General features: G+C 58.3%; 1 protein-coding gene across 1 annotated transcript; it reads left to right on the top strand.

Moving 5' to 3' along the window:
- The first annotated feature begins 45 nt into the window (after positions 1-45).
- LOC136055535 (uncharacterized) lies at positions 46-27,532 on the top strand. The gene is made up of 21 exons (XM_065747328.1): positions 46-300; positions 1,559-1,625; positions 1,986-2,093; positions 2,183-2,265; positions 2,458-2,491; positions 5,950-6,662; positions 7,921-7,987; positions 8,114-8,227; positions 8,348-8,455; positions 8,545-8,717; positions 12,353-13,024; positions 14,279-14,345; positions 14,706-14,813; positions 14,903-15,075; positions 18,710-19,381; positions 20,636-20,702; positions 21,063-21,170; positions 21,260-21,432; positions 25,067-25,738; positions 26,993-27,059; positions 27,420-27,532. Exons 1-21 carry the CDS (start codon positions 46-48, stop codon positions 27,530-27,532), a joined length of 4,614 nt encoding a protein of 1,537 aa, XP_065603400.1.
- The last annotated feature ends 47 nt before the right edge of the window (positions 27,533-27,579 follow it).

Consider the following 27,579-nt stretch of genomic DNA (forward strand, 5'->3'; position numbering starts at 1 on the left):
CTCGGGGATCTCTGTGACCTCGATGAGATCATCACCTCTCACAGCATGAGCTCACTCTCACTGCCCGAAGAGATTCTCTCTTGCGACTACAGCGTCCCTGAAGCCTCCAGCATGAAGCTGAGCACGGAGCAGCTCAACCACGTTTGGATGTGCCCCAAGGAGGCGCGACAGGATCTGACACTGTCAGAAATGCTGCTGGCAATGCCCCGGGGTGATGAGCTCCAGCTGAAGGCCAAGTCAGAAAAGAGGGGGAAAAAGGAGCGAAGCAGCTTCCTGATGAGAAAAAGCCACAAAGAGAGGGTCTCCCCCTGCAGCAGTGGTGTAGAAGAGCAGGGTTAGAGCCATTCATATAGGAAAGGGGGGAGGGAAAGGTGGGATGAGGATAGTGTTCTGTTGTTGTACAGTTTCTCTCGTTTCCTAATAAATGTTTGTTCTGATCCGCTCCACGTCTTGCTGGGGTTGAAACAGCCCTTGGGGGGGGGAAGCTGGGACAGACACAGAAAGTGGTGTCCCCAGCCCAGAAGTGAAGCTCAGATCAAGGGCAGAGGAAGGCTGCAGTGCCTTCACCCCCCTAAGGCAGATGGGGTCACTTCTGGGGGGACGGGGGTGCACAGCCTTCCAAGGGGGGGCCCACTCCAGAGCCTGGGTTGTTCTCCCTGCTGTAGCAAAAGAACCCCAAATAACCCAAAGAAAAGTAAGGGAGGGAAGGAGCTGCTGGCAGGACACTACCCCACTCCCCTCGTCCACCCAACATAAAGCCACAGTACCAGAGGAAAAATAACATCACCTTCTGTATGGTAAATAACCCCCAAGGATGGTACTCAGTGAAAACAGTATGGAAGATGGTATATTTAGTAGGCTTATATAGATGGTGCACAGACAGCCGGCAAAGGATGGTGGCTCGGCTTCAGGATGAAAGAGGCTTGCCGTGGACGCCACGCAGGAGGGATCTCCAAGAAGAGATCCTTCCCCGGTGGTGGTCTGCCCTTAAATGGGGTTTGGGAGATGTGGAGCCAGGCTCCACCCGTTCCAATCACACAGGTATATCACCTTTAGCTGTGGCCCTGTGGCTGCCTCGGTGCTCAGCTCAGGTGATCCATCAGTGGTTCAGGCCGTGATTCAACAGTTCCCATACACCGTGGGTACAGCGTGGCTGCACAGAAGGATGCAGAAGGGGATGTCCAAAAATTACCCGTAAAAGCCACAGCTTTTCAGCCAGGCCTGGCTTGAGACGGATCCGGGAGCACGTGGGGAGCAGATGTGGTTAAGGGCGGTGGGTTCAAGGGCAGGGACACGGGGGGGAGAGGATGGGTGGCCCACGGTGCAGCCCCCGGGCAGCTCTCCAGGGCAGCGTGACACTGCACGAAAACTCACTGCAGTGCATCATGAAAGTCAGGCATGAGAGTCAGGCATCCGGAGCCGGAGCCTCAGCAGAGAGCATCTCCACCAGCCCCAAACACAACGGGAACCCCAAACGGGGCTCCACGTGCAGCCCCAAGCTCACACGTCCCTATGGTGGGCGCACGGATGGCCCCAGCACACATTGCTCTCTCCACAGCCACAGAAATCCCCCCTGGGCTGCAGTGATGGGAGCTCTGACCCCTTACCACCTTATAACGACCACGGTGAGGTCACTGCACCTCGCGGTTAACCCTGTAAGCTCATTGGAGGTGAGGAGGACGTGGTGGGCGGGGACAGAGCACGAGGACCCCCAGTAACGACCACCGGCAGGAGACCCCAACCGTTGGCAGTTGGAGCCGCTGCTCAAGAGCAGCAGACGCAGCTCTCTGCTGCTTACTTCTGTGCTTCGTACTTCTCCCTGGCACCTCCGAAGCTCATCTATCCTGAGCTCCTCAACAGCGCAGGTGAGCAGCAGGGGGGCCCCGCTCGCCCCACGCCGGCGCTGCCGTCCCTTCTCCGTCCCCCTCCGGGCTCCTCCTGGCGGTTGGGGAGGGGATCGACGCCGTTTCCCCCATCTCTTCCAGTCTCAGCCAAACCCTGCCAGCCCCCTGCGAGGCAGCAGCCCCCGCTGGCAGCCCCGGGCACCTGGTTTACACCGATGGCAACCGGCGCAGCCAACGCTCTCCCACCAGGTTAGACGTGCCCCTACCCGCAGTGGGAGCTCTCCGGGGGAGGGGGTTTCAAAGACCCTTCCCCCCACAACTTCCCTCTATCCCCGCAGAGATGTGGAGAGCCCCGTGCGGATGCTACTTCGACCTCCGTGTCTTTCGCCTCCGGTGGGCAAACACTGCCGTGCCCCCACCGGCCAACCCCACCGGCCAACCTTGGATGCCCAGCAATGGCTGCGCAGCTCTGCAGAGCTGGGTGACCCCCGCAGCCCCCCCAGAGCAATTCGTGCCCTACACGGAGCAGGGCATAGCTGTGGCCCCAGTGGTGCCCTCAGTCCACACCTCCCAGCAGCTGGAGGGGCAGATGCAGCACTTGAACATCTCAGAGGCAGCCCCGGGTGGCAGCAGTGCTATCCCCACGGGTGACACCGTCCCCCTCCACAGCAACACCCCAGTGGGCACCTTTGCTGCCCCGTCTCCAAGAGATCGAGAACAGCAGGGAGAGCCTAGACAGAGATGTGCCCGGTGAGATGCTGCAGGAGGATTGGTTTACCAACCAATGGACTGGTTTACAAACAACATCTTGAGCTGCCTTGAAGTTGTTTCACATTTGCATTTGTGATGATGGCACACAGACTGCGCTACATGAGGTTCTATACTGCTGTTGCTTTTTCATGTTCCTGCTTTTTGTGGTACGTGACGCAGATGAGTATTAATTTAGTAAACTCAAATAGTGCTTTCCAGAATTTGTTGCTAATTCATGAATTGCAAGTTTTGTTTCTTGCTTTACTTTGTCATTGTCTTCTGAAAATAAGAAACGTTTGACTTCTCAAAAGCTCCATGTTTTTTTCCTCTTTAAACGGTAATAACTAAGTTAAAATTTTACAGAAGGTGAAGAGTTGTGAAATGGGAAGTTTATGTTCACAGTTTCCCATTCTCTGAAGAATCTTTATTGCCAGAGCGCTGCTAGATTGTTAGCTGTGTTTCTGTTTTGCTGTGTGGTTTTTCATACCTTTCAATACCTTAAAAGTAGAAGCTTCCTGTTTACAGTCATGCTAGTGGGTTTTTTTTTTCAAATTGTCACTGAGTAAAAAAAGCTTCCTGCCATTATACATATCATTATTTGCCCTTGAAGGACTTTCTATGCCAAATAGGAGGTTCTGAGATTATTAACCCACCCCTAAGGCAGATGGGGTCACTTCTGGGGGGACAGGGGTGCAGAGCCTTCCAAGGGGGGGCCCACTCCAGAGCCTGGGTTGTTCTCCCTGCTGCAGCAAAAGAACCCCAAATAACCCAAAGAAAAGTAAGGGAGGGAAGGAGCTGCTGGCAGGACACTACCCCACTCCCCTCGTCCACCCAACATAAAGCCACAGTACCAGAGGAAAAATAACATCACCTTCGCAGCCAGAAAGCGCCGGAAAACTTCACCTCTCTTTATTGAGCATTTCACATCTGAGCTCCTCAACTTCATAGCAATGCAGCCAACACAGCACCTTCAGGCCACAGTGCCACCACTCTGCCACGCTCGAGCTCTCGGTGTCCCCATCGCCAGCCCCAGGACATGGAGGAGCGACGGGGTCCCAGCAACATCCCGGACCCCAGCAGAACCAGTGGCCATCACCAGAGCACAGAGCCCGATTACGGGCAGCGAGGATGGCTCAGGCACCCAAAAGCTCGGGGTGCTGCCCTGCCCTGAGCATCCTCACTCCAAAACAGAAGCACAGGCAGCAGCAGCGCCTCTGTGGGCCACAGAGAGACGCTCTGCTCAAGAAAAGAAGGAAAAGAAGAGTTCCTAAAGAAAAAAAGACGCCGAGCAGAGAGTCGGGGATGGGGACGCCACAAACGGACCCAGAGCCAGAAGGAGACCGTAACAAGTGCTGCAAACGCATAGGAAATCCAGCAGCTACACAGGACGGAAAGGTCACGGGCACACACTCGGAGAGCTCAGCGCAGCAGTTTACCTTTCGGGCCCAAATTGAACGCCCAGAGCAAAGACGAGGCCCGGACGGCACTCCGGGCAGTCGCAGGAGCAGCAGCAGGGACGGTCCCCGTCCTGAGCTCCAGAGTGGCAAGTCGGGGAAGCAGCGCAGATCCACGGTGCCACGGTGGGGCCTCCATGCAAACAGCCCACAGCTGTGGGGAAGCCACAGCCAGAAAGCCCATAGGGCACGACGAGGCCACGGGGCAGCTCCCAAGAGAAGCCCGGGCAGCTCCGGCCCCGCTCCGCACAGAGGGCGGAGCTGAGGGAGCCCACGGCCTTTCGGAGTCCTCAGCAGCAGCACAAGCGCTCCCGGCTGGCAAAGCGAGCAGCCCAACACCGCCGCGCTGCAGCACAGCCACAGCGCCTCGGCCCGCTCCTCCCGCCGCCCTGAGGGGGCCCGCTCTCCGCCCGCCCTTTTCTAGCCGCCCCGGCCCGTCGCGTGAGTGACGTCATCGCCGCGTGCGGCAGCAATGGCGGCAATGGCGGCAGTGGCGCCGGTCCGGGAGCGGTGAGTGCGGGGCCCGGGGGCTCACGTGTGCTCCCCCCGATCCCTGCGACATCGGCCGCCCCACGGGGCCGTCCCCGGGCCTGGGCTGCGTTGGGGGGAGCGAGCGGGAGATGCTGGTGCTCCTCGCTCAGGGGCTGCGGCCTACAGGGGGGCACCGGGGACGGCGCGGCCGCGTCCCGGGATGCGGCTGGATGGGGGTGGGGATGGGATCGGAGATTGGGAAGTGGCTTTGCTTGGGGTTGGGAGTGGGGATGGGCTCAGGGAGGGGGGCAGGGATGGAGTTGGGCATGGACATGAGGGGTTTGGGATGACGACGGGTTCGAGGATTAGGATGAGGTTGAGAAAGGAATGGAATCAAGGATGGGGATGGGGACTTAGCTGGGGTTGGGAGTGGGATGGAGTTGGGAATGGAGATGAGGTCGAGGAGGGGGTGGGGATGAAGATGAGGATGGGGGACGAGGATGACGATGAGGTCAAGGGGGGATAGGATCGAGGATGGGGATAGGGGTTTAATTTGGATTGGGGTCAGGGATAGATTTGGGAATAGGGATGACGTCGAGAAGGAGATGGGGACAAGGATGAGGATGAAGTTCGAGGAGGGGATGGGATCAGGGATGGGAATGGGATTTAGTTGGGAATGGGGTCATAGAAGGGGACAAGGATAGAGTTGGGAATGGAGATGAGATCGAGGAGGGGGTGGGGATGAAGATGAGGGTGGGTTTCAGGATGGGGACAGGGATGAGGTCAAGGAGATAGGATGGAGGATGGGGATAGGGATTTAATTGGGGTTGTGTTCAGGGATACAGTTGGGAATGGGGATGAGGTCGAGGAGGGGATGAGAGTGGGGGCACTCTGTGGCGCTGGCAGTGCAGCTCTTCACAGCTTCTTGATTCTTCTGCAGGTTCATTGCTTCCAAGGAGCGGTTCCATGCCTACCGGAGAGCCAACGGGGAGCCCGGCAGCCGAGGGGGTGGTGAGGAGGAGGAGGAAGAGAAGGAGAAGGAGGCTGTCAGCAAGCAGAGCAAGCCCCCTGCCAAGAGGGGGAGGTTGGATGCACAGGGCCAGGACGGAGAGAGGCAAGGGGAGCCCGAGGATGGGGAGCAGGAGCCCATGGAGCGCAAACGAGCCCGGGGGCAGAACAAGAGCAGGCCCTGCATGAAGCCCAACCACTACGAGAAGAGCCGGTTATGCCCATCAGTCACGCAGGTATGACATGGAGTGTGATGCTCTGCTTTGCTCTTGGTGGGTTTCTTGATTTTTCTAGTTAGGAGAGCACACCCCAGAGTGATGGAAGGCAAAGATGCACCAGGGTGACCCCCCAGAGGAAGGGAGCTGAGGGCAGGTCCATTGCAAAACTACAAGAAGAACCTTGGATGCCCAGCAATGGCTGAGCGGCTCCGCAGAGCTCGGCGACCCCCGCAGCCCCCCCGGAGCAATTCGTGCCCTACAAGGAGCAGGGCATAGCTGTGGCCCCAGTAGTGCCCTCAGTCCCCACCTTCCAGCAGCTGGAGGGGCAGATCCAACACTTGAACATCTCAGAGGCAGCCCCAGGTGGCAGCAGTGGTATCCCCACGGGTGACACCGTCCCCCTCCACAGCAACATCCCAGCAGGCATCTTTGCTGCCCCCAGTCCCCAAGAGATAGAGAACAGCCTGGAGAGCCTAGACAGAGATGTGCGCGAAGAGGTGCTGCTGGAGGAGGCTGCAAGGCTCTTCAACTGCTCCCCTGAGATGCTGAGCGGATCTGATCCTGAGCCCCAGGGGATCAACCACGGCCTCCCCAGCAGCATCCCCGTGCTCCAAGACCTCGGGGATCTCTGTGACCTCGATGAGATCATCACCTCTCACAGCATGAGCTCACTCTCACTGCCCGAAGAGATTCTCTCTTGCGACTACAGCGTCCCTGAAGCCTCCAGCATGAAGCTGAGCACGGAGCAGCTCAACCACGTTTGGATGTGCCCCAAGGAGGCGCGACAGGATCTGACACTGTCAGAAATGCTGCTGGCAATGCCCCGGGGTGATGAGCTCCAGCTGAAGGCCAAGTCAGAAAAGAGGGGGAAAAAGGAGCGAAGCAGCTTCCTGATGAGAAAAAGCCACAAAGAGAGGGTCTCCCCCTGCAGCAGTGGTGTAGAAGAGCAGGGTTAGAGCCATTCATATAGGAAAGGGGGGAGGGAAAGGTGGGATGAGGATAGTGTTCTGTTGTTGTACAGTTTCTCTCGTTTCCTAATAAATGTTTGTTCTGATCCGCTCCACGTCTTGCTGGGGTTGAAACAGCCCTTGGGGGGGGGAAGCTGGGACAGACACAGAAAGTGGTGTCCCCAGCCCAGAAGTGAAGCTCAGATCAAGGGCAGAGGAAGGCTGCAGTGCCTTCACCCCCCTAAGGCAGATGGGGTCACTTCTGGGGGGACGGGGGTGCACAGCCTTCCAAGGGGGGGCCCACTCCAGAGCCTGGGTTGTTCTCCCTGCTGTAGCAAAAGAACCCCAAATAACCCAAAGAAAAGTAAGGGAGGGAAGGAGCTGCTGGCAGGACACTACCCCACTCCCCTCGTCCACCCAACATAAAGCCACAGTACCAGAGGAAAAATAACATCACCTTCTGTATGGTAAATAACCCCCAAGGATGGTACTCAGTGAAAACAGTATGGAAGATGGTATATTTAGTAGGCTTATATAGATGGTGCACAGACAGCCGGCAAAGGATGGTGGCTCGGCTTCAGGATGAAAGAGGCTTGCCGTGGACGCCACGCAGGAGGGATCTCCAAGAAGAGATCCTTCCCCGGTGGTGGTCTGCCCTTAAATGGGGTTTGGGAGATGTGGAGCCAGGCTCCACCCGTTCCAATCACACAGGTATATCACCTTTAGCTGTGGCCCTGTGGCTGCCTCGGTGCTCAGCTCAGGTGATCCATCAGTGGTTCAGGCCGTGATTCAACAGTTCCCATACACCGTGGGTACAGCGTGGCTGCACAGAAGGATGCAGAAGGGGATGTCCAAAAATTACCCGTAAAAGCCACAGCTTTTCAGCCAGGCCTGGCTTGAGACGGATCCGGGAGCACGTGGGGAGCAGATGTGGTTAAGGGCGGTGGGTTCAAGGGCAGGGACACGGGGGGGAGAGGATGGGTGGCCCACGGTGCAGCCCCCGGGCAGCTCTCCAGGGCAGCGTGACACTGCACGAAAACTCACTGCAGTGCATCATGAAAGTCAGGCATGAGAGTCAGGCATCCGGAGCCGGAGCCTCAGCAGAGAGCATCTCCACCAGCCCCAAACACAACGGGAACCCCAAACGGGGCTCCACGTGCAGCCCCAAGCTCACACGTCCCTATGGTGGGCGCACGGATGGCCCCAGCACACATTGCTCTCTCCACAGCCACAGAAATCCCCCCTGGGCTGCAGTGATGGGAGCTCTGACCCCTTACCACCTTATAACGACCACGGTGAGGTCACTGCACCTCGCGGTTAACCCTGTAAGCTCATTGGAGGTGAGGAGGACGTGGTGGGCGGGGACAGAGCACGAGGACCCCCAGTAACGACCACCGGCAGGAGACCCCAACCGTTGGCAGTTGGAGCCGCTGCTCAAGAGCAGCAGACGCAGCTCTCTGCTGCTTACATCTCTGCTTCGTACTTCTCCCTGGCACCTCCGAAGCTCATCTATCCTGAGCTCCTCAACAGCGCAGGTGAGCAGCAGGGGGGCCCCGCTCGCCCCACGCCGGCGCTGCCGTCCCTTCTCCGTCCCCCTCCGGGCTCCTCCTGGCGGTTGGGGAGGGGATCGACGCCGTTTCCCCCATCTCTTCCAGTCTCAGCCAAACCCTGCCAGCCCCCTGCGAGGCAGCAGCCCCCGCTGGCAGCCCCGGGCACCTGGTTTACACCGATGGCAACCGGCGCAGCCAACGCTCTCCCACCAGGTTAGACGTGCCCCTACCCGCAGTGGGAGCTCTCCGGGGGAGGGGGTTTCAAAGACCCTTCCCCCCACAACTTCCCTCTATCCCCGCAGAGATGTGGAGAGCCCCGTGCGGATGCTACTTCGACCTCCGTGTCTTTCGCCTCCGGTGGGCAAACACTGCCGTGCCCCCACCGGCCAACCCCACCGGCCAACCTTGGATGCCCAGCAATGGCTGCGCAGCTCTGCAGAGCTGGGTGACCCCCGCAGCCCCCCCAGAGCAATTCGTGCCCTACACGGAGCAGGGCATAGCTGTGGCCCCAGTGGTGCCCTCAGTCCACACCTCCCAGCAGCTGGAGGGGCAGATGCAGCACTTGAACATCTCAGAGGCAGCCCCGGGTGGCAGCAGTGGTATCCCCACGGGTGACACCGTCCCCCTCCACAGCAACACCCCGGTGGGCACCTTTGCTGCCCCGTCTCCAAGAGATCGAGAACGGCAGGGAGAGCCTAGACAGAGATGTGCCCGGTGAGATGCTGCAGGAGGATTGGTTTACCAACCAATGGACTGGTTTACAAACAACATCTTGAGCTGCCTTGAAGTTGTTTCACATTTGCATTTGTGATGATGGCACACAGACTGCGCTACATGAGGTTCTATACTGCTGTTGCTTTTTCATGTTCCTGCTTTTTGTGGTACGTGACGCAGATGAGTATTAATTTAGTACACTCAAATAGTGCTTTCCAGAATTTGTTGCTAATTCATGAATTGCAAGTTTTGTTTCTTGCTTTACTTTGTCATTGTCTTCTGAAAATAAGAAACGTTTGACTTCTCAAAAGCTCCATGTTTTTTTCCTCTTTAAACGGTAATAACTAAGTTAAAATTTTACAGAAGGTGAAGAGTTGTGAAATGGGAAGTTTATGTTCACAGTTTCCCATTCTCTGAAGAATCTTTATTGCCAGAGCGCTGCTAGATTGTTAGTTGTGTTTCTGTTTTGCTGTGTGGTTTTTTTATACCTTTCAATACCTTAAAAGTAGAAGCTTCCTGTTTACAGTCATGCTAGTGGGTTTTTTTTTCAAATTGTCACTGAGTAAAAAAAGCTTCCTGCCATTATACATATCATTATTTGCCCTTGAAGGACTTTCTATGCCAAATAGGAGGTTCTGAGATTATTAACCCACCCCTAAGGCAGATGGGGTCACTTCTGGGGGGACAGGGGTGCAGAGCCTTCCAAGGGGGGGCCCACTCCAGAGCCTGGGTTGTTCTCCCTGCTGCAGCAAAAGAACCCCAAATAACCCAAAGAAAAGTAAGGGAGGGAAGGAGCTGCTGGCAGGACACTACCCCACTCCCCTCGTCCACCCAACATAAAGCCACAGTACCAGAGGAAAAATAACATCACCTTCGCAGCCAGAAAGCGCCGGAAAACTTCACCTCTCTTTATTGAGCATTTCACATCTGAGCTCCTCAACTTCATAGCAATGCAGCCAACACAGCACCTTCAGGCCACAGTGCCACCACTCTGCCACGCTCGAGCTCTCGGTGTCCCCATCGCCAGCCCCAGGACATGGAGGAGCGACGGGGTCCCAGCAACATCCCGGACCCCAGCAGAACCAGTGGCCATCACCAGAGCACAGAGCCCGATTACGGGCAGCGAGGATGGCTCAGGCACCCAAAAGCTCGGGGTGCTGCCCTGCCCTGAGCATCCTCACTCCAAAACAGAAGCACAGGCAGCAGCAGCGCCTCTGTGGGCCACAGAGAGACGCTCTGCTCAAGAAAAGAAGGAAAAGAAGAGTTCCTAAAGAAAAAAAGACGCCGAGCAGAGAGTCGGGGATGGGGACGCCACAAACGGACCCAGAGCCAGAAGGAGACCGTAACAAGTGCTGCAAACGCATAGGAAATCCAGCAGCTACACAGGACGGAAAGGTCACGGGCACACACTCGGAGAGCTCAGCGCAGCAGTTTACCTTTCGGGCCCAAATTGAACGCCCAGAGCAAAGACGAGGCCCGGACGGCACTCCGGGCAGTCGCAGGAGCAGCAGCAGGGACGGTCCCCGTCCTGAGCTCCAGAGTGGCAAGTCGGGGAAGCAGCGCAGATCCACGGTGCCACGGTGGGGCCTCCATGCAAACAGCCCACAGCTGTGGGGAAGCCACAGCCAGAAAGCCCATAGGGCACGACGAGGCCACGGGGCAGCTCCCAAGAGAAGCCCGGGCAGCTCCGGCCCCGCTCCGCACAGAGGGCGGAGCTGAGGGAGCCCACGGCCTTTCGGAGTCCTCAGCAGCAGCACAAGCGCTCCCGGCTGGCAAAGCGAGCAGCCCAACACCGCCGCGCTGCAGCACAGCCACAGCGCCTCGGCCCGCTCCTCCCGCCGCCCTGAGGGGGCCCGCTCTCCGCCCGCCCTTTTCTAGCCGCCCCGGCCCGTCGCGTGAGTGACGTCATCGCCGCGTGCGGCAGCAATGGCGGCAATGGCGGCAGTGGCGCCGGTCCGGGAGCGGTGAGTGCGGGGCCCGGGGGCTCACGTGTGCTCCCCCCGATCCCTGCGACATCGGCCGCCCCACGGGGCCGTCCCCGGGCCTGGGCTGCGTTGGGGGGAGCGAGCGGGAGATGCTGGTGCTCCTCGCTCAGGGGCTGCGGCCTACAGGGGGGCACCGGGGACGGCGCGGCCGCGTCCCGGGATGCGGCTGGATGGGGGTGGGGATGGGATCGGAGATTGGGAAGTGGCTTTGCTTGGGGTTGGGAGTGGGGATGGGCTCAGGGAGGGGGGCAGGGATGGAGTTGGGCATGGACATGAGGGGTTTGGGATGACGACGGGTTCGAGGATTAGGATGAGGTTGAGAAAGGAATGGAATCAAGGATGGGGATGGGGACTTAGCTGGGGTTGGGAGTGGGATGGAGTTGGGAATGGAGATGAGGTCGAGGAGGGGGTGGGGATGAAGATGAGGATGGGGGACGAGGATGACGATGAGGTCAAGGGGGGATAGGATCGAGGATGGGGATAGGGGTTTAATTTGGATTGGGGTCAGGGATAGATTTGGGAATAGGGATGACGTCGAGAAGGAGATGGGGACAAGGATGAGGATGAAGTTCGAGGAGGGGATGGGATCAGGGATGGGAATGGGATTTAGTTGGGAATGGGGTCATAGAAGGGGACAAGGATAGAGTTGGGAATGGAGATGAGATCGAGGAGGGGGTGGGGACAGGGATGAGGGTGGGTTTCAGGATGGGGACAGGGATGAGGTCAAGGAGATAGGATCGAGGATGGGGATAGGGATTTAATTGGGGTTGTGTTCAGGGATACAGTTGGGAATGGGGATGAGGTCGAGGAGGGGATGAGAGTGGGGGCACTCTGTGGCGCTGGCAGTGCAGCTCTTCACAGCTTCTTGATTCTTCTGCAGGTTCATTGCTTCCAAGGAGCGGTTCCATGCCTACCGGAGAGCCAACGGGGAGCCCGGCAGCCGAGGGGGTGGTGAGGAGGAGGAGGAAGAGAAGGAGAAGGAGGCTGTCAGCAAGCAGAGCAAGCCCCCTGCCAAGAGGGGGAGGTTGGATGCACAGGGCCAGGACGGAGAGAGGCAAGGGGAGCCCGAGGATGGGGAGCAGGAGCCCATGGAGCGCAAACGAGCCCGGGGGCAGAACAAGAGCAGGCCCTGCATGAAGCCCAACCACTACGAGAAGAGCCGGTTATGCCCATCAGTCACGCAGGTATGACATGGAGTGTGATGCTCTGCTTTGCTCTTGGTGGGTTTCTTGATTTTTCTAGTTAGGAGAGCACACCCCAGAGTGATGGAAGGCAAAGATGCACCAGGGTGACCCCCCAGAGGAAGGGAGCTGAGGGCAGGTCCATTGCAAAACTACAAGAAGAACCTTGGATGCCCAGCAATGGCTGAGCGGCTCCGCAGAGCTCGGCGACCCCCGCAGCCCCCCCGGAGCAATTCGTGCCCTACAAGGAGCAGGGCATAGCTGTGGCCCCAGTAGTGCCCTCAGTCCCCACCTTCCAGCAGCTGGAGGGGCAGATCCAACACTTGAACATCTCAGAGGCAGCCCCAGGTGGCAGCAGTGGTATCCCCACGGGTGACACCGTCCCCCTCCACAGCAACATCCCAGCGGGCATCTTTGCTGCCCCCAGTCCCCAAGAGATAGAGAACAGCCTGGAGAGCCTAGACAGAGATGTGCCCGAAGAGGTGCTGCTGGAGGAGGCTGCAAGGCTCTTCAACTGCTCCCCTGAGATGCTGAGCGGATCTGATCCTGAGCCCCAGGGGATCAACCACGGCCTCCCCAGCAGCATCCCCGTGCTCCAAGACCTCGGGGATCTCTGTGACCTCGATGAGATCATCACCTCTCACAGCATGAGCTCACTCTCACTGCCCGAAGAGATTCTCTCTTGCGACTACAGCGTCCCTGAAGCCTCCAGCATGAAGCTGAGCACGGAGCAGCTCAACCACGTTTGGATGTGCCCCAAGGAGGCGCGACAGGATCTGACACTGTCAGAAATGCTGCTGGCAATGCCCCGGGGTGATGAGCTCCAGCTGAAGGCCAAGTCAGAAAAGAGGGGGAAAAAGGAGCGAAGCAGCTTCCTGATGAGAAAAAGCCACAAAGAGAGGGTCTCCCCCTGCAGCAGTGGTGTAGAAGAGCAGGGTTAGAGCCATTCATATAGGAAAGGGGGGAGGGAAAGGTGGGATGAGGATAGTGTTCTGTTGTTGTACAGTTTCTCTCGTTTCCTAATAAATGTTTGTTCTGATCCGCTCCACGTCTTGCTGGGGTTGAAACAGCCCTTGGGGGGGGGAAGCTGGGACAGACACAGAAAGTGGTGTCCCCAGCCCAGAAGTGAAGCTCAGATCAAGGGCAGAGGAAGGCTGCAGTGCCTTCACCCCCCTAAGGCAGATGGGGTCACTTCTGGGGGGACGGGGGTGCACAGCCTTCCAAGGGGGGGCCCACTCCAGAGCCTGGGTTGTTCTCCCTGCTGTAGCAAAAGAACCCCAAATAACCCAAAGAAAAGTAAGGGAGGGAGCTGCTGGCAGGACACTACCCCACTCCCCTCGTCCACCCAACATAAAGCCACAGTACCAGAGGAAAAATAACATCACCTTCTGTATGGTAAATAACCCCCAAGGATGGTACTCAGTGAAAACAGTATGGAAGATGGTATATTTAGTAGGCTTATATAGATGGTGCACAGACAGCCGGCAAAGGATGGTGGCTCGGCTTCAGGATGAAAGAGGCTTGCCGTGGACGCCACGCAGGAGGGATCTCCAAGAAGAGATCCTTCCCCGGTGGTGGTCTGCCCTTAAATGGGGTTTGGGAGATGTGGAGCCAGGCTCCACCCGTTCCAATCACACAGGTATATCACCTTTAGCTGTGGCCCTGTGGCTGCCTCGGTGCTCAGCTCAGGTGATCCATCAGTGGTTCAGGCCGTGATTCAACAGTTCCCATACACCGTGGGTACAGCGTGGCTGCACAGAAGGATGCAGAAGGGGATGTCCAAAAATTACCCGTAAAAGCCACAGCTTTTCAGCCAGGCCTGGCTTGAGACGGATCCGGGAGCACGTGGGGAGCAGATGTGGTTAAGGGCGGTGGGTTCAAGGGCAGGGACACGGGGGGGAGAGGATGGGTGGCCCACGGTGCAGCCCCCGGGCAGCTCTCCAGGGCAGCGTGACACTGCACGAAAACTCACTGCAGTGCATCATGAAAGTCAGGCATGAGAGTCAGGCATCCGGAGCCGGAGCCTCAGCAGAGAGCATCTCCACCAGCCCCAAACACAACGGGAACCCCAAACGGGGCTCCACGTGCAGCCCCAAGCTCACACGTCCCTATGGTGGGCGCACGGATGGCCCCAGCACACATTGCTCTCTCCACAGCCACAGAAATCCCCCCTGGGCTGCAGTGATGGGAGCTCTGACCCCTTACCACCTTATAACGACCACGGTGAGGTCACTGCACCTCGCGGTTAACCCTGTAAGCTCATTGGAGGTGAGGAGGACGTGGTGGGCGGGGACAGAGCACGAGGACCCCCAGTAACGACCACCGGCAGGAGACCCCAACCGTTGGCAGTTGGAGCCGCTGCTCAAGAGCAGCAGACGCAGCTCTCTGCTGCTTACTTCTGTGCTTCGTACTTCTCCCTGGCACCTCCGAAGCTCATCTATCCTGAGCTCCTCAACAGCGCAGGTGAGCAGCAGGGGGGCCCCGCTCGCCCCACGCCGGCGCTGCCGTCCCTTCTCCGTCCCCCTCCGGGCTCCTCCTGGCGGTTGGGGAGGGGATCGACGCCGTTTCCCCCATCTCTTCCAGTCTCAGCCAAACCCTGCCAGCCCCCTGCGAGGCAGCAGCCCCCGCTGGCAGCCCCGGGCACCTGGTTTACACCGATGGCAACCGGCGCAGCCAACGCTCTCCCACCAGGTTAGACGTGCCCCTACCCGCAGTGGGAGCTCTCCGGGGGAGGGGGTTTCAAAGACCCTTCCCCCCACAACTTCCCTCTATCCCCGCAGAGATGTGGAGAGCCCCGTGCGGATGCTACTTCGACCTCCGTGTCTTTCGCCTCCGGTGGGCAAACACTGCCGTGCCCCCACCGGCCAACCCCACCGGCCAACCTTGGATGCCCAGCAATGGCTGCGCAGCTCTGCAGAGCTGGGTGACCCCCGCAGCCCCCCCAGAGCAATTCGTGCCCTACACGGAGCAGGGCATAGCTGTGGCCCCAGTGGTGCCCTCAGTCCACACCTCCCAGCAGCTGGAGGGGCAGATGCAGCACTTGAACATCTCAGAGGCAGCCCCGGGTGGCAGCAGTGCTATCCCCACGGGTGACACCGTCCCCCTCCACAGCAACACCCCGGTGGGCACCTTTGCTGCCCCGTCTCCAAGAGATCGAGAACAGCAGGGAGAGCCTAGACAGAGATGTGCCCGGTGAGATGCTGCAGGAGGATTGGTTTACCAACCAATGGACTGGTTTACAAACAACATCTTGAGCTGCCTTGAAGTTGTTTCACATTTGCATTTGTGATGATGGCACACAGACTGCGCTACATGAGGTTCTATACTGCTGTTGCTTTTTCATGTTCCTGCTTTTTGTGGTACGTGACGCAGATGAGTATTAATTTAGTAAACTCAAATAGTGCTTTCCAGAATTTGTTGCTAATTCATGAATTGCAAGTTTTGTTTCTTGCTTTACTTTGTCATTGTCTTCTGAAAATAAGAAACGTTTGACTTCTCAAAAGCTCCATGTTTTTTTCCTCTTTAAACGGTAATAACTAAGTTAAAATTTTACAGAAGGTGAAGAGTTGTGAAATGGGAAGTTTATGTTCACAGTTTCCCATTCTCTGAAGAATCTTTATTGCCAGAGCGCTGCTAGATTGTTAGTTGTGTTTCTGTTTTGCTGTGTGGTTTTTCATTCCTTTCAATACCTTAAAAGTAGAAGCTTCCTGTTTACAGTCATGCTAGTGGGTTTTTTTTTCAAATTGTCACTGAGTAAAAAAAGCTTCCTGCCATTATACATATCATTATTTGCCCTTGAAGGACTTTCTATGCCAAATAGGAGGTTCTGAGATTATTAACCCACCCCTAAGGCAGATGGGGTCACTTCTGGGGGGACAGGGGTGCAGAGCCTTCCAAGGGGGGGCCCACTCCAGAGCCTGGGTTGTTCTCCCTGCTGCAGCAAAAGAACCCCAAATAACCCAAAGAAAAGTAAGGGAGGGAAGGAGCTGCTGGCAGGACACTACCCCACTCCCCTCGTCCACCCAACATAAAGCCACAGTACCAGAGGAAAAATAACATCACCTTCGCAGCCAGAAAGCGCCGGAAAACTTCACCTCTCTTTATTGAGCATTTCACATCTGAGCTCCTCAACTTCATAGCAATGCAGCCAACACAGCACCTTCAGGCCACAGTGCCACCACTCTGCCACGCTCGAGCTCTCGGTGTCCCCATCGCCAGCCCCAGGACATGGAGGAGCGACGGGGTCCCAGCAACATCCCGGACCCCAGCAGAACCAGTGGCCATCACCAGAGCACAGAGCCCGATTACGGGCAGCGAGGATGGCTCAGGCACCCAAAAGCTCGGGGTGCTGCCCTGCCCTGAGCATCCTCACTCCAAAACAGAAGCACAGGCAGCAGCAGCGCCTCTGTGGGCCACAGAGAGACGCTCTGCTCAAGAAAAGAAGGAAAAGAAGAGTTCCTAAAGAAAAAAAGACGCCGAGCAGAGAGTCGGGGATGGGGACGCCACAAACGGACCCAGAGCCAGAAGGAGACCGTAACAAGTGCTGCAAACGCATAGGAAATCCAGCAGCTACACAGGACGGAAAGGTCACGGGCACACACTCGGAGAGCTCAGCGCAGCAGTTTACCTTTCGGGCCCAAATTGAACGCCCAGAGCAAAGACGAGGCCCGGACGGCACTCCGGGCAGTCGCAGGAGCAGCAGCAGGGACGGTCCCCGTCCTGAGCTCCAGAGTGGCAAGTCGGGGAAGCAGCGCAGATCCACGGTGCCACGGTGGGGCCTCCATGCAAACAGCCCACAGCTGTGGGGAAGCCACAGCCAGAAAGCCCATAGGGCACGACGAGGCCACGGGGCAGCTCCCAAGAGAAGCCCGGGCAGCTCCGGCCCCGCTCCGCACAGAGGGCGGAGCTGAGGGAGCCCACGGCCTTTCGGAGTCCTCAGCAGCAGCACAAGCGCTCCCGGCTGGCAAAGCGAGCAGCCCAACACCGCCGCGCTGCAGCACAGCCACAGCGCCTCGGCCCGCTCCTCCCGCCGCCCTGAGGGGGCCCGCTCTCCGCCCGCCCTTTTCTAGCCGCCCCGGCCCGTCGCGTGAGTGACGTCATCGCCGCGTGCGGCAGCAATGGCGGCAATGGCGGCAGTGGCGCCGGTCCGGGAGCGGTGAGTGCGGGGCCCGGGGGCTCACGTGTGCTCCCCCCGATCCCTGCGACATCGGCCGCCCCACGGGGCCGTCCCCGGGCCTGGGCTGCGTTGGGGGGAGCGAGCGGGAGATGCTGGTGCTCCTCGCTCAGGGGCTGCGGCCTACAGGGGGGCACCGGGGACGGCGCGGCCGCGTCCCGGGATGCGGCTGGATGGGGGTGGGGATGGGATCGGAGATTGGGAAGTGGCTTTGCTTGGGGTTGGGAGTGGGGATGGGCTCAGGGAGGGGGGCAGGGATGGAGTTGGGCATGGACATGAGGGGTTTGGGATGACGACGGGTTCGAGGATTAGGATGAGGTTGAGAAAGGAATGGAATCAAGGATGGGGATGGGGACTTAGCTGGGGTTGGGAGTGGGATGGAGTTGGGAATGGAGATGAGGTCGAGGAGGGGGTGGGGATGAAGATGAGGATGGGGGACGAGGATGACGATGAGGTCAAGGGGGGATAGGATCGAGGATGGGGATAGGGGTTTAATTTGGATTGGGGTCAGGGATAGATTTGGGAATAGGGATGACGTCGAGAAGGAGATGGGGACAAGGATGAGGATGAAGTTCGAGGAGGGGATGGGATCAGGGATGGGAATGGGATTTAGTTGGGAATGGGGTCATAGAAGGGGACAAGGATAGAGTTGGGAATGGAGATGAGATCGAGGAGGGGGTGGGGATGAAGATGAGGGTGGGTTTCAGGATGGGGACAGGGATGAGGTCAAGGAGATAGGATGGAGGATGGGGATAGGGATTTAATTGGGGTTGTGTTCAGGGATACAGTTGGGAATGGGGATGAGGTCGAGGAGGGGATGAGAGTGGGGGCACTCTGTGGCGCTGGCAGTGCAGCTCTTCACAGCTTCTTGATTCTTCTGCAGGTTCATTGCTTCCAAGGAGCGGTTCCATGCCTACCGGAGAGCCAACGGGGAGCCCGGCAGCCGAGGGGGTGGTGAGGAGGAGGAGGAAGAGAAGGAGAAGGAGGCTGTCAGCAAGCAGAGCAAGCCCCCTGCCAAGAGGGGGAGGTTGGATGCACAGGGCCAGGACGGAGAGAGGCAAGGGGAGCCCGAGGATGGGGAGCAGGAGCCCATGGAGCGCAAACGAGCCCGGGGGCAGAACAAGAGCAGGCCCTGCATGAAGCCCAACCACTACGAGAAGAGCCGGTTATGCCCATCAGTCACGCAGGTATGACATGGAGTGTGATGCTCTGCTTTGCTCTTGGTGGGTTTCTTGATTTTTCTAGTTAGGAGAGCACACCCCAGAGTGATGGAAGGCAAAGATGCACCAGGGTGACCCCCCAGAGGAAGGGAGCTGAGGGCAGGTCCATTGCAAAACTACAAGAAGAACCTTGGATGCCCAGCAATGGCTGAGCGGCTCCGCAGAGCTCGGCGACCCCCGCAGCCCCCCCGGAGCAATTCGTGCCCTACAAGGAGCAGGGCATAGCTGTGGCCCCAGTAGTGCCCTCAGTCCCCACCTTCCAGCAGCTGGAGGGGCAGATCCAACACTTGAACATCTCAGAGGCAGCCCCAGGTGGCAGCAGTGGTATCCCCACGGGTGACACCGTCCCCCTCCACAGCAACATCCCAGCAGGCATCTTTGCTGCCCCCAGTCCCCAAGAGATAGAGAACAGCCTGGAGAGCCTAGACAGAGATGTGCGCGAAGAGGTGCTGCTGGAGGAGGCTGCAAGGCTCTTCAACTGCTCCCCTGAGATGCTGAGCGGATCTGATCCTGAGCCCCAGGGGATCAACCACGGCCTCCCCAGCAGCATCCCCGTGCTCCAAGACCTCGGGGATCTCTGTGACCTCGATGAGATCATCACCTCTCACAGCATGAGCTCACTCTCACTGCCCGAAGAGATTCTCTCTTGCGACTACAGCGTCCCTGAAGCCTCCAGCATGAAGCTGAGCACGGAGCAGCTCAACCACGTTTGGATGTGCCCCAAGGAGGCGCGACAGGATCTGACACTGTCAGAAATGCTGCTGGCAATGCCCCGGGGTGATGAGCTCCAGCTGAAGGCCAAGTCAGAAAAGAGGGGGAAAAAGGAGCGAAGCAGCTTCCTGATGAGAAAAAGCCACAAAGAGAGGGTCTCCCCCTGCAGCAGTGGTGTAGAAGAGCAGGGTTAGAGCCATTCATATAGGAAAGGGGGGAGGGAAAGGTGGGATGAGGATAGTGTTCTGTTGTTGTACAGTTTCTCTCGTTTCCTAATAAATGTTTGTTCTGATCCGCTCCACGTCTTGCTGGGGTTGAAACAGCCCTTGGGGGGGGGAAGCTGGGACAGACACAGAAAGTGGTGTCCCCAGCCCAGAAGTGAAGCTCAGATCAAGGGCAGAGGAAGGCTGCAGTGCCTTCACCCCCCTAAGGCAGATGGGGTCACTTCTGGGGGGACGGGGGTGCACAGCCTTCCAAGGGGGGGCCCACTCCAGAGCCTGGGTTGTTCTCCCTGCTGTAGCAAAAGAACCCCAAATAACCCAAAGAAAAGTAAGGGAGGGAGCTGCTGGCAGGACACTACCCCACTCCCCTCGTCCACCCAACATAAAGCCACAGTACCAGAGGAAAAATAACATCACCTTCTGTATGGTAAATAACCCCCAAGGATGGTACTCAGTGAAAACAGTATGGAAGATGGTATATTTAGTAGGCTTATATAGATGGTGCACAGACAGCCGGCAAAGGATGGTGGCTCGGCTTCAGGATGAAAGAGGCTTGCCGTGGACGCCACGCAGGAGGGATCTCCAAGAAGAGATCCTTCCCCGGTGGTGGTCTGCCCTTAAATGGGGTTTGGGAGATGTGGAGCCAGGCTCCACCCGTTCCAATCACACAGGTATATCACCTTTAGCTGTGGCCCTGTGGCTGCCTCGGTGCTCAGCTCAGGTGATCCATCAGTGGTTCAGGCCGTGATTCAACAGTTCCCATACACCGTGGGTACAGCGTGGCTGCACAGAAGGATGCAGAAGGGGATGTCCAAAAATTACCCGTAAAAGCCACAGCTTTTCAGCCAGGCCTGGCTTGAGACGGATCCGGGAGCACGTGGGGAGCAGATGTGGTTAAGGGCGGTGGGTTCAAGGGCAGGGACACGGGGGGGAGAGGATGGGTGGCCCACGGTGCAGCCCCCGGGCAGCTCTCCAGGGCAGCGTGACACTGCACGAAAACTCACTGCAGTGCATCATGAAAGTCAGGCATGAGAGTCAGGCATCCGGAGCCGGAGCCTCAGCAGAGAGCATCTCCACCAGCCCCAAACACAACGGGAACCCCAAACGGGGCTCCACGTGCAGCCCCAAGCTCACACGTCCCTATGGTGGGCGCACGGATGGCCCCAGCACACATTGCTCTCTCCACAGCCACAGAAATCCCCCCTGGGCTGCAGTGATGGGAGCTCTGACCCCTTACCACCTTATAACGACCACGGTGAGGTCACTGCACCTCGCGGTTAACCCTGTAAGCTCATTGGAGGTGAGGAGGACGTGGTGGGCGGGGACAGAGCACGAGGACCCCCAGTAACGACCACCGGCAGGAGACCCCAACCGTTGGCAGTTGGAGCCGCTGCTCAAGAGCAGCAGACGCAGCTCTCTGCTGCTTACTTCTGTGCTTCGTACTTCTCCCTGGCACCTCCGAAGCTCATCTATCCTGAGCTCCTCAACAGCGCAGGTGAGCAGCAGGGGGGCCCCGCTCGCCCCACGCCGGCGCTGCCGTCCCTTCTCCGTCCCCCTCCGGGCTCCTCCTGGCGGTTGGGGAGGGGATCGACGCCGTTTCCCCCATCTCTTCCAGTCTCAGCCAAACCCTGCCAGCCCCCTGCGAGGCAGCAGCCCCCGCTGGCAGCCCCGGGCACCTGGTTTACACCGATGGCAACCGGCGCAGCCAACGCTCTCCCACCAGGTTAGACGTGCCCCTACCCGCAGTGGGAGCTCTCCGGGGGAGGGGGTTTCAAAGACCCTTCCCCCCACAACTTCCCTCTATCCCCGCAGAGATGTGGAGAGCCCCGTGCGGATGCTACTTCGACCTCCGTGTCTTTCGCCTCCGGTGGGCAAACACTGCCGTGCCCCCACCGGCCAACCCCACCGGCCAACCTTGGATGCCCAGCAATGGCTGCGCAGCTCTGCAGAGCTGGGTGACCCCCGCAGCCCCCCCAGAGCAATTCGTGCCCTACACGGAGCAGGGCATAGCTGTGGCCCCAGTGGTGCCCTCAGTCCACACCTCCCAGCAGCTGGAGGGGCAGATGCAGCACTTGAACATCTCAGAGGCAGCCCCGGGTGGCAGCAGTGCTATCCCCACGGGTGACACCGTCCCCCTCCACAGCAACACCCCAGTGGGCACCTTTGCTGCCCCGTCTCCAAGAGATCGAGAACGGCAGGGAGAGCCTAGACAGAGATGTGCCCGGTGAGATGCTGCAGGAGGATTGGTTTACCAACCAATGGACTGGTTTACAAACAACATCTTGAGCTGCCTTGAAGTTGTTTCACATTTGCATTTGTGATGATGGCACACAGACTGCGCTACATGAGGTTCTATACTGCTGTTGCTTTTTCATGTTCCTGCTTTTTGTGGTACGTGACGCAGATGAGTATTAATTTAGTAAACTCAAATAGTGCTTTCCAGAATTTGTTGCTAATTCATGAATTGCAAGTTTTGTTTCTTGCTTTACTTTGTCATTGTCTTCTGAAAATAAGAAACGTTTGACTTCTCAAAAGCTCCATGTTTTTTTCCTCTTTAAACGGTAATAACTAAGTTAAAATTTTACAGAAGGTGAAGAGTTGTGAAATGGGAAGTTTATGTTCACAGTTTCCCATTCTCTGAAGAATCTTTATTGCCAGAGCGCTGCTAGATTGTTAGTTGTGTTTCTGTTTTGCTGTGTGGTTTTTCATACCTTTCAATACCTTAAAAGTAGAAGCTTCCTGTTTACAGTCATGCTAGTGGGTTTTTTTTTCAAATTGTCACTGAGTAAAAAAAGCTTCCTGCCATTATACATATCATTATTTGCCCTTGAAGGACTTTCTATGCCAAATAGGAGGTTCTGAGATTATTAACCCACCCCTAAGGCAGATGGGGTCACTTCTGGGGGGACAGGGGTGCAGAGCCTTCCAAGGGGGGGCCCACTCCAGAGCCTGGGTTGTTCTCCCTGCTGCAGCAAAAGAACCCCAAATAACCCAAAGAAAAGTAAGGGAGGGAAGAAGCTGCTGGCAGGACACTACCCCACTCCCCTCGTCCACCCAACATAAAGCCACAGTACCAGAGGAAAAATAACATCACCTTCGCAGCCAGAAAGCGCCGGAAAACTTCACCTCTCTTTATTGAGCATTTCACATCTGAGCTCCTCAACTTCATAGCAATGCAGCCAACACAGCACCTTCAGGCCACAGTGCCACCACTCTGCCACGCTCGAGCTCTCGGTGTCCCCATCGCCAGCCCCAGGACATGGAGGAGCGACGGGGTCCCAGCAACATCCCGGACCCCAGCAGAACCAGTGGCCATCACCAGAGCACAGAGCCCGATTACGGGCAGCGAGGATGGCTCAGGCACCCAAAAGCTCGGGGTGCTGCCCTGCCCTGAGCATCCTCACTCCAAAACAGAAGCACAGGCAGCAGCAGCGCCTCTGTGGGCCACAGAGAGACGCTCTGCTCAAGAAAAGAAGGAAAAGAAGAGTTCCTAAAGAAAAAAAGACGCCGAGCAGAGAGTCGGGGATGGGGACGCCACAAACGGACCCAGAGCCAGAAGGAGACCGTAACAAGTGCTGCAAACGCATAGGAAATCCAGCAGCTACACAGGACGGAAAGGTCACGGGCACACACTCGGAGAGCTCAGCGCAGCAGTTTACCTTTCGGGCCCAAATTGAACGCCCAGAGCAAAGACGAGGCCCGGACGGCACTCCGGGCAGTCGCAGGAGCAGCAGCAGGGACGGTCCCCGTCCTGAGCTCCAGAGTGGCAAGTCGGGGAAGCAGCGCAGATCCACGGTGCCACGGTGGGGCCTCCATGCAAACAGCCCACAGCTGTGGGGAAGCCACAGCCAGAAAGCCCATAGGGCACGACGAGGCCACGGGGCAGCTCCCAAGAGAAGCCCGGGCAGCTCCGGCCCCGCTCCGCACAGAGGGCGGAGCTGAGGGAGCCCACGGCCTTTCGGAGTCCTCAGCAGCAGCACAAGCGCTCCCGGCTGGCAAAGCGAGCAGCCCAACACCGCCGCGCTGCAGCACAGCCACAGCGCCTCGGCCCGCTCCTCCCGCCGCCCTGAGGGGGCCCGCTCTCCGCCCGCCCTTTTCTAGCCGCCCCGGCCCGTCGCGTGAGTGACGTCATCGCCGCGTGCGGCAGCAATGGCGGCAATGGCGGCAGTGGCGCCGGTCCGGGAGCGGTGAGTGCGGGGCCCGGGGGCTCACGTGTGCTCCCCCCGATCCCTGCGACATCGGCCGCCCCACGGGGCCGTCCCCGGGCCTGGGCTGCGTTGGGGGGAGCGAGCGGGAGATGCTGGTGCTCCTCGCTCAGGGGCTGCGGCCTACAGGGGGGCACCGGGGACGGCGCGGCCGCGTCCCGGGATGCGGCTGGATGGGGGTGGGGATGGGATCGGAGATTGGGAAGTGGCTTTGCTTGGGGTTGGGAGTGGGGATGGGCTCAGGGAGGGGGGCAGGGATGGAGTTGGGCATGGACATGAGGGGTTTGGGATGACGACGGGTTCGAGGATTAGGATGAGGTTGAGAAAGGAATGGAATCAAGGATGGGGATGGGGACTTAGCTGGGGTTGGGAGTGGGATGGAGTTGGGAATGGAGATGAGGTCGAGGAGGGGGTGGGGATGAAGATGAGGATGGGGGACGAGGATGACGATGAGGTCAAGGGGGGATAGGATCGAGGATGGGGATAGGGGTTTAATTTGGATTGGGGTCAGGGATAGATTTGGGAATAGGGATGACGTCGAGAAGGAGATGGGGACAAGGATGAGGATGAAGTTCGAGGAGGGGATGGGATCAGGGATGGGAATGGGATTTAGTTGGGAATGGGGTCATAGAAGGGGACAAGGATAGAGTTGGGAATGGAGATGAGATCGAGGAGGGGGTGGGGATGAAGATGAGGGTGGGTTTCAGGATGGGGACAGGGATGAGGTCAAGGAGATAGGATCGAGGATGGGGATAGGGATTTAATTGGGGTTGTGTTCAGGGATACAGTTGGGAATGGGGATGAGGTCGAGGAGGGGATGAGAGTGGGGGCACTCTGTGGCGCTGGCAGTGCAGCTCTTCACAGCTTCTTGATTCTTCTGCAGGTTCATTGCTTCCAAGGAGCGGTTCCATGCCTACCGGAGAGCCAACGGGGAGCCCGGCAGCCGAGGGGGTGGTGAGGAGGAGGAGGAAGAGAAGGAGAAGGAGGCTGTCAGCAAGCAGAGCAAGCCCCCTGCCAAGAGGGGGAGGTTGGATGCACAGGGCCAGGACGGAGAGAGGCAAGGGGAGCCCGAGGATGGGGAGCAGGAGCCCATGGAGCGCAAACGAGCCCGGGGGCAGAACAAGAGCAGGCCCTGCATGAAGCCCAACCACTACGAGAAGAGCCGGTTATGCCCATCAGTCACGCAGGTATGACATGGAGTGTGATGCTCTGCTTTGCTCTTGGTGGGTTTCTTGATTTTTCTAGTTAGGAGAGCACACCCCAGAGTGATGGAAGGCAAAGATGCACCAGGGTGACCCCCCAGAGGAAGGGAGCTGAGGGCAGGTCCATTGCAAAACTACAAGAAGAACCTTGGATGCCCAGCAATGGCTGAGCGGCTCCGCAGAGCTCGGCGACCCCCGCAGCCCCCCCGGAGCAATTCGTGCCCTACAAGGAGCAGGGCATAGCTGTGGCCCCAGTAGTGCCCTCAGTCCCCACCTTCCAGCAGCTGGAGGGGCAGATCCAACACTTGAACATCTCAGAGGCAGCCCCAGGTGGCAGCAGTGGTATCCCCACGGGTGACACCGTCCCCCTCCACAGCAACATCCCAGCGGGCATCTTTGCTGCCCCCAGTCCCCAAGAGATAGAGAACAGCCTGGAGAGCCTAGACAGAGATGTGCCCGAAGAGGTGCTGCTGGAGGAGGCTGCAAGGCTCTTCAACTGCTCCCCTGAGATGCTGAGCGGATCTGATCCTGAGCCCCAGGGGATCAACCACGGCCTCCCCAGCAGCATCCCCGTGCTCCAAGACCTCGGGGATCTCTGTGACCTCGATGAGATCATCACCTCTCACAGCATGAGCTCACTCTCACTGCCCGAAGAGATTCTCTCTTGCGACTACAGCGTCCCTGAAGCCTCCAGCATGAAGCTGAGCACGGAGCAGCTCAACCACGTTTGGATGTGCCCCAAGGAGGCGCGACAGGATCTGACACTGTCAGAAATGCTGCTGGCAATGCCCCGGGGTGATGAGCTCCAGCCGAAGGCCAAGTCAGAAAAGAGGGGGAAAAAGGAGCGAAGCAGCTTCCTGATGAGAAAAAGCCACAAAGAGAGGGTCTCCCCCTGCAGCAGTGGTGTAGAAGAGCAGGGTTAGAGCCATTCATATAGGAAAGGGGGGAGGGAAAGGTGGGATGAGGATAGTGTTCTGTTGTTGTACAGTTTCTCTCGTTTCCTAATAAATGTTTGTTCTGATCCGCTCCACGTCTTGCTGGGGTTGAAACAGCCCTTGGGGGGGGGAAGCTGGGACAGACACAGAAAGTGGTGTCCCCAGCCCAGAAGTGAAGCTCAGATCAAGGGCAGAGGAAGGCTGCAGTGCCTTCACCCCCCTAAGGCAGATGGGGTCACTTCTGGGGGGACGGGGGTGCACAGCCTTCCAAGGGGGGGCCCACTCCAGAGCCTGGGTTGTTCTCCCTGCTGTAGCAAAAGAACCCCAAATAACCCAAAGAAAAGTAAGGGAGGGAGCTGCTGGCAGGACACTACCCCACTCCCCTCGTCCACCCAACATAAAGCCACAGTACCAGAGGAAAAATAACATCACCTTCTGTATGGTAAATAACCCCCAAGGATGGTACTCAGTGAAAACAGTATGGAAGATGGTATATTTAGTAGGCTTATATAGATGGTGCACAGACAGCCGGCAAAGGATGGTGGCTCGGCTTCAGGATGAAAGAGGCTTGCCGTGGACGCCACGCAGGAGGGATCTCCAAGAAGAGATCCTTCCCCGGTGGTGGTCTGCCCTTAAATGGGGTTTGGGAGATGTGGAGCCAGGCTCCACCCGTTCCAATCACACAGGTATATCACCTTTAGCTGTGGCCCTGTGGCTGCCTCGGTGCTCAGCTCAGGTGATCCATCAGTGGTTCAGGCCGTGATTCAACGGTTCCCATACACCGTGGGTACAGCGTGGCTGCACAGAAGGATGCAGAAGGGGATGTCCAAAAATTACCCGTAAAAGCCACAGCTTTTCAGCCAGGCCTGGCTTGAGACGGATCCGGGAGCACGTGGGGAGCAGATGTGGTTAAGGGCGGTGGGTTCAAGGGCAGGGACACGGGGGGGAGAGGATGGGTGGCCCACGGTGCAGCCCCCGGGCAGCTCTCCAGGGCAGCGTGACACTGCACGAAAACTCACTGCAGTGCATCATGAAAGTCAGGCATGAGAGTCAGGCATCCGGAGCCGGAGCCTCAGCAGAGAGCATCTCCACCAGCCCCAAACACAACGGGAACCCCAAACGGGGCTCCACGTGCAGCCCCAAGCTCACACGTCCCTATGGTGGGCGCACGGATGGCCCCAGCACACATTGCTCTCTCCACAGCCACAGAAATCCCCCCTGGGCTGCAGTGATGGGAGCTCTGACCCCTTACCACCTTATAACGACCACGGTGAGGTCACTGCACCTCGCGGTTAACCCTGTAAGCTCATTGGAGGTGAGGAGGACGTGGTGGGCGGGGACAGAGCACGAGGACCCCCAGTAACGACCACCGGCAGGAGACCCCAACCGTTGGCAGTTGGAGCCGCTGCTCAAGAGCAGCAGACGCAGCTCTCTGCTGCTTACTTCTGTGCTTCGTACTTCTCCCTGGCACCTCCGAAGCTCATCTATCCTGAGCTCCTCAACAGCGCAGGTGAGCAGCAGGGGGGCCCCGCTCGCCCCACGCCGGCGCTGCCGTCCCTTCTCCGTCCCCCTCCGGGCTCCTCCTGGCGGTTGGGGAGGGGATCGACGCCGTTTCCCCCATCTCTTCCAGTCTCAGCCAAACCCTGCCAGCCCCCTGCGAGGCAGCAGCCCCCGCTGGCAGCCCCGGGCACCTGGTTTACACCGATGGCAACCGGCGCAGCCAACGCTCTCCCACCAGGTTAGACGTGCCCCTACCCGCAGTGGGAGCTCTCCGGGGGAGGGGGTTTCAA

This window comes from Cyrtonyx montezumae, unplaced genomic scaffold (genome assembly GCF_038088225.1).
Source record: "Cyrtonyx montezumae isolate F1298 unplaced genomic scaffold, pur_monq_1.0 scaffold_44, whole genome shotgun sequence".
NCBI lineage: Eukaryota > Metazoa > Chordata > Aves > Galliformes > Odontophoridae > Cyrtonyx > Cyrtonyx montezumae.

Coding starts and splice junctions, on each gene's coding strand:
- LOC136055535 (XM_065747328.1), top strand. CDS start 46: ATGAGCTCACTCTCACTGCCCGAAGAGATTCTCTCTTGCGACTACAGC. Junction 1,626..1,985: donor ACCACCTTATAACGACCACG/GTGAGGTCACTG, acceptor CATCTCTTCCAG/TCTCAGCCAAACCCTGCCAG. Junction 21,433..25,066: donor CAGCCCCCCCAGAGCAATTC/GTGCCCTACACG, acceptor GCCCCCCCGGAG/CAATTCGTGCCCTACAAGGA.